The 6510-nt window shown below is 40.3% G+C and overlaps 1 protein-coding gene across 1 annotated transcript; it reads left to right on the forward strand.

Annotated features, from left to right (window-relative positions):
• Positions 1-1353: 1353 nt before the first annotated feature.
• LOC120436269 lies at positions 1354-6202 on the forward strand. Its single transcript, XM_039607001.1, has 3 exons — positions 1354-1639; positions 2997-3344; positions 4876-6202. Exons 1-3 carry the CDS (start codon positions 1492-1494, stop codon positions 5079-5081), a joined length of 702 nt encoding a protein of 233 aa, XP_039462935.1. The 5' UTR covers positions 1354-1491; the 3' UTR covers positions 5082-6202.
• Positions 6203-6510: the final 308 nt, after the last annotated feature.

Here is a 6510-nt window from a genome sequence, read left to right on the forward strand (position 1 = left end):
AGGTGAGGATGCAGTTTAACACCACCATAGTTTATCTGCATCATCGACCACTAAATCTGAGTTTTTAACTAATTTAGTGACGTGAAACTATGAAGCTGTTAAAATCTCCTGTTAAAGGCAAAAACCAGCCGGATTACAGCACCTGAGGCATCCACCTGTACTTCTTTTTATACTGTGTAACCACATTTACTGTTACAGCATTTTTCTTTTGTTATTAAAAGGTTTTAAGTCTTAAGTAAAAGCAAGTGCCTGGCTCTAACCCACAGGAGCCAAAAGATCTTAAATATACATATGACAAGAGCATGTGGTACTTACAGAGCGGCCACAGAAGAGGTGTTTGTCCCATCGTGCCATACAGATCTGAGACCTTTTTGTTCCACTGCAGCACTTGAGCTGCTCCTCCTTCCTCTCAGTAGCAAAGTTTGGGGGCTCTGTGGTTTCTCTGCAGCACTTCTCAGGGAAAAAAGTCCTTTGACCTTTTAGTTTTAACCTGAGATGTGAATCATGAGGTTTATTAAAGCAACAAACTGAAACTGAAAGAATAAAAGCCAGTTTTTAGGGGGGGGGGGGTTGTTTGTTTTTTGGGGGGGGATATTTATATCTGTCTTGTATTCTTTCAGGAATTTATTTGCATTAAAAATCAACACAGCTCTTTCTAATTAAAATAAGAACGATAATAATAATAATAATAATAATAACATTAACGCTACACTGTTGTTTCTTGTAGGAGAGGGATCAAAAAAAAAAAAGCGCCACGGCACATTTGTGCCAGCTGCTGGTCTAAAATCATTTTTCAAAGTTAAGGAAAGTGGAAAGAGATCCACAGAGAAACGCAGTTTTGCTGTAATAACACATGTGGGCTACACATAGCTGGTCTTTTATTTAAAGAACATCCTTATTTTCACTTTATTTTGTGTTTTTAATTACATCATTTTTGTTGTTGTTACAATGAATGAGATTCCCTGTCGTCTGTCTGAATGAAGCCTGCGTGTCTTCATCGTCACAGCCAGCGGGGGGAGCTCTGAAGTAAGCTCTGAAGTAAAAACATTGACTGAAGCGCTTTTACCCACGCACCCCACGCATCAGACAGGCACTGACATCCATTCAGACGCAGATCTCTGAAAAAGCAGTTACGTTTCGGTCATGGATCAAAGTTTGTGTTTGTTGTCACTTAAGCTTGATTTACACTTTTATTTTTTCTGGATGGAGGGGGTTTTTTTTGGGGGGTTATATTGGTTGGGTCTGAGTATTGTGAGGGTGCTCACAGGCAGTAAACAAAAATCAGGAAGTCCCGAAGTTACACTCTTTGTTCAGGGACCTGCATGCAGGCAGCTGACCTTAATGTATTCTAGGCTAGCAGTAAGAAAGCATCATTTCAAAAATGAGTTATATAAAGAGTGACGGTGGTGATAAACAGATGTTTGATCCAGGAACTGAGAGGAAATAACAATGTGATTAAGCTGTACAAGCTTACATAAGCGACATGTCAAAATGAAACCAAAAGTACTTCCCTTTCAAAACAAAACAAACTTCAACTTTCAAATTGTGCGTGCCTCTTCTCGTTTAATGTCTGCACAAATGTCGTCGGTTGTGGTCTTCTTCTTCTCCCTTCACATCTTACTGGCTTCTGGATTGAAAGGTGAGTTCATGCGTTTAGAGACAGGACGAACTAGCAGTGGAGGAAATGACTCAACCTTTGCTAAAGAAAGTGAACACTGCTTGATGATAGTAAACAATGCATGATTAATAATACTGTGCAGTGCATACATGATGTTGTTATGTTGCAGTGTGTGCATGCACTGCACGGTTGCATCGATAAAAATGTTAGGAGCTGGTATATGAGTAATTGATCTGATACCAAAGATGGAATAAAATGTTACTTTTACTTCACGGTTTGACTGTACTGGGCATCATCACCACAAACAGAAATGATTAGCTTATAAAGCACATTTCAGACAGACACAATTTACAATGAAGAGGACATCAATACAGGTTAGTGGAAATCTCACAACAGTGGCATGAAAGGTGTACAAATCCAAATATCGACAATGTTGATACCAATGTTTGTACTGATATTGAGATGACACTTTAGTTTCTGTTCCTCTCCTGCATATAATGCTGCAGTTTCATTGAAGAGGAGACCATGCTGTCTGTGTAGGAGCTGCTCTCACATGTCACAGCAAAAACTTTCTATTTTCAACCGAAAATGTTATTCACTGCATCTGGTGACGTCATCTCAGCAAAATGTGTTGTAGGATACAGCATCGACGGAAGTATAAAGTTAAAGTAAAAGTCATGATTCAGAGGTTGTTCAGAGGGTGAGGAGAGGATGATTTTTAAATGTACTGATTAAAGAGTGTGAACTCATGATTACATATTAAATCTAGAAAGCTTGAATGCAAATATTGTACTTTTCTTAATACAATTTATTTTAAAGCTTGTGTGACTTAATATTTTGCTAATTTAAAACAAAAGTGATAAAATATGATTCTTTACTGTTATAGATCAAGCTGCTGAGCAGTATGTGAGTCATTACAGTCCTCTCCCGCTGTAACATTAGAGCAATAGACACATTAATGAAACATGTATACTATTTGTTAATAAATAATAGTTTTATTACTTTAGGCACTTTAACCACATTTGGAAGCTCCAAGTTTTGTTTTTGAAGTTGGATTGCAACTGTCACTTAAATATTTATTCAAGTATTGTTTTTGCTGCTTCATACCAGGTTACCATGGTGACCTCACAAGCTGAGAGCCATTATTGTGACACTGTAAACTCTGACCTTCTACTTGTTACAACAACAATTCAGAGTTCAGTACTTGCTGTGATCCATAGTGCTGCTGTCAGAGGTCTCAGGCTGTGACTGTCTGCTGAAGTATAGGTGGTAGACATGGAATCCAACATGTTCTTCTGCATAATGCGTGTCCATGACGTGCAGTATAACACGCTATTAATGTTTTGTTTTTTCTCCTCTTTCTTTTTCATTCGCACAGAGCTCAGAGTGAGGCCTGGACAAGCTGCCACTCTTCAGTGTTGGGGTCCCAGAGATGCACACATCACCCTGCTGGAGTGGAGCAGGCCTGAGCTCATCTCACAGGGTTATGTGTTCTTCTTCCAAGACCAGCGCTCGTACGAGAACTACCAGCACGAGTCCTTTAAAGGCCGAGTGCAGCTGAGAGACTCATCCATGATGGATGGAGACGTTTCTGTGATTGTGAGGAACGTCAGGGTCAGTGATACGGGAATATACAAGTGTGAGATTACAACCAGCAAGACAAGCAGTGGCCAGAGAGTCGTCAGCGAGTTCAAGCACTCCATCAACCTCACAGTCACAGACACAGGTGAGTTCGTAGAGGTTGAGCTGACTGCTTTAACAGCACAGCTGTTTATAAGGGTTGCTGTTCCATGCTCAGAGTGGTTCTCTGTCCGTGTATGCTAAAAGCAGTGCCTCATGAAATCCTCACAGCAGGCTCCAACAGTGGGCTCATTTTCCTTCTGCTTCTATGTGATGTGGAAATAGTTTTATCCAATAAGAAGCTTCCTGTTGTGGTGGGTGGATTCTTATACCACACTTGTTTACCTTACAATGTAAAGCACCTTGAGGGTTGTGATTTAAATCTGAATTAAATTAAATATTTCTGCTTGTTTTATGCATTTATTTTTGAAAGGTTCTGCACATGATAGACATCCAACAGTTTGAAAAAGAAAACAAAAGTGACACACTCTCTGTCTAAAGCTGCTGAATGATCTTTTTCTGCTTCTGTTAACGCAGAGGTTCCCAAAGTGTGGGGCCCGCCCCCTAGGGGGGGCGCAGAGCCATTGCAGGGGGGGCGCGGTATGAAAAGAAAAAAGAAAAAAAAAGAGCGCTTGGACACTGCTAATGGACAGGTTTTTGACGGGGCTCCCACACAAACGCAAAGCAGGAGATGAAGCATCGCCAAATATGTTTCCAAACCAACTTCCTTCCAAGCCAAAGACTAGAAAATATGGTGAAGCATATCTTCCCTTTGGCTTCACCTGCACAAGTGCCAAGGTAGGTCTCCCCTGCAGAATTAGTTTTCCCTGCGTCGGGAGCAGCGCTGGGCTCTCCAAATCACGGACAAACAGTATCCCACATTCTTGATTTTTAGTTCACAAACACTTCTTGTAATAACTAACTACTCCTGACATACCTTTGACGTTGCGTGACGAACTCTGTAATCCTCGTCCACACGTAAACGCAAAAAAGGAGTTTTAAATAATCTCCGTTTTCGGTGAATCGCAACGCCGTTTACGTGTTGACGAAAAGCCCAAACGCATAGACACAGCTGAGTTTTCAAAAATACCCGTGTAGGTGTGGACGCAGCACTAACAAGAGTTAGTAGTATATTTTATTACTACCTGTAATTTATTGCCGTTTACTTGTATTTGCTTAATTGTTTACTAAATGTTTGAGGTGTGAAATAAACCGGAATGGAGTTTGTAAACAAAATATGGGTGTGTGTGTTTGAATTGAAATTTTTATTTCAGTCAACAATAACACAACAAATTATAATTTTTTTTGGAGTTTGGAGGATGTGTTTGTGCGGGGGGGGGGGTGTTAGGTGGTGGGGGGCGCGAGCATTTTTCTTGTAAAAAAGGGGGGCCTGGCAAAAAAAGTTTGGGAACCACTGTGTTAACGGATAAAAGTGTTATGAAACATGAGCACAGAGATGCTACCCAGCAGTTATTAACTAAATGGCTGCAGATACATTCATTACTTACTTTTCTGACATCCAGCTCACTGCCAGCAGCTTTGACATCACCTCTGTTACAGATATTTCAAAGTGTAAAACAAGAACTACTTTTAGCCTACCTGGTAGCTGAGTCTTCACACTTTTTTTTGCTCTGCAGGTTTCACAGAAGAAGACTCCAAAGAAAGAGGACACAAGGATGGAGGAGACAAGGATACATCTTTTCCTGTTATTATATTAGTTCTTCCATGCGGACTTCTTGTTGTTGTTATTGCTACTGTAGCTGTAAATATCTACAGGAAAAAAGGAAATCAAAATGCAAAACATACCAACATGATGGAAAGTGTAAACACTTTAAAAATGTAAATGTCATGTTAGCAAGCAAAGGATACTAACAGAGGCGCTGTGGGTATCAGAGTCAGAATATTTTATTATATCCCAAGGAAATTATAGTAGCACTGTCCCCTCAACCCTGCAACAGGGGTTCACCACCTCCCAACCCAGAGTCAGCTGATCTTCACAGCTCACATTTAGGAGTCAGAGTCCTACAAACATTTAAACTCCAACACTACAGCTTGACTGACCTGTTGTTAACTGGATAGAACACCTCTGAAATGAATTAGAACCTCACAAATGTGGTTCTGGAAGGTTCTGGTCAGAATTCCCATAAGCGCATTTGTAAACCCTGATATAAACATCTATCTCTCTCTCTCTCTCTCTCTCTATTATGTTATGTAATTTATATGTTTAAACCTTCCCAAATTTCCTTTGTCTTCTGAAAGATAAAAGACCTTTACAGCGTGTCTTTTATCCTGTCCTGAGCCCTATTCCTGATCCTGGTTGTTGTAAAGACCCACCTTTTAGCACATCCCAGCACACCCACTCACTTCACCAGATACACCTTGTTTAGTTCTCTCACCTTTGATTGGGTGTGGTGCTTGTCCTTAATTGCACTCACCTGTCACATGTTATATAAGGACTGCATTCACTTTTGGCTCACTCTTTCTTCACTCCCACATGGGGCGGCAGTGGAGGTGAGGTTCTGTTTGGGTTTTTGATTTCATGTGTTGTTTAAGGTAATTAGTAACTTAAATCTGTTTTCTTTCAGCGTTGGCAATCCATGTCTTTCCTTTCTGATTTTGAGAATAAAAGGAGAACCCTGTGAGTTAGTGATGGCCAAATGAAGCTTTCTGAAGCACTGAAGCTTGTATTGAAAAACGGTTCATTACTCGAAGCTTTTCAACACAGTCCTCTCCGGTGACATCTGGTGGCGAAAATTATGAAGAGCAGCTTGAATCTGCAAAATAAAACGGACTGCTTAATTATCACTGCTCACTCCACAGGGTGGAGTTCTCTCTGATATTGGGCCACCGTTGCGTTGCTTTGAACATGTATTTTTTTTTTCCTCGATTGGGGGGCTGAAAAAATTGTACTGCTTATTTGCTTAATACATTTTGATCAATAAACTTTCCTTATGTAAACATGCACCATGGTGTGGCCTTTCTTTGCTTATGACTCCTTGATGTTGGTAAATACAATAAGTGAGCAATATATATAATATACATATGATAATGTACAGCACATTATGGAGTCTGCTCCTGCTGTGAAGTCCTGCCTCTATATACTTGTGCATTTAATCACTGGACAGCTGGACAGGTATGTTCATACAAAATATTAGATTAGGCCAATTGTCCTATACATATTTTTGACCTAGGGGTAGGATTGATTGTGAACTGGAAAGGGAAAATGCTTAGGGGGCTGAGTACGGCTGGGTATCGTCACCTATTTGTAGAAT

This window comes from Oreochromis aureus, linkage group 3 (genome assembly GCF_013358895.1).
Source record: "Oreochromis aureus strain Israel breed Guangdong linkage group 3, ZZ_aureus, whole genome shotgun sequence".
NCBI classification, from domain to species: domain Eukaryota; kingdom Metazoa; phylum Chordata; class Actinopteri; order Cichliformes; family Cichlidae; genus Oreochromis; species Oreochromis aureus.

Excerpts from the sequence above, each read along its gene's own strand:
- LOC120436269 (XM_039607001.1), top strand. The coding sequence starts at position 1,492 with ATGAAACCAAAAGTACTTCCCTTTCAAAACAAAACAAACTTCAACTTT. Across the intron at positions 1,640-2,996 it reads ACTGGCTTCTGGATTGAAAG|AGCTCAGAGTGAGGCCTGGA; the intron begins GTGAGTTCATGC and ends TCATTCGCACAG. Across the intron at positions 3,345-4,875 it reads CCTCACAGTCACAGACACAG|GTTTCACAGAAGAAGACTCC; the intron begins GTGAGTTCGTAG and ends TTTGCTCTGCAG.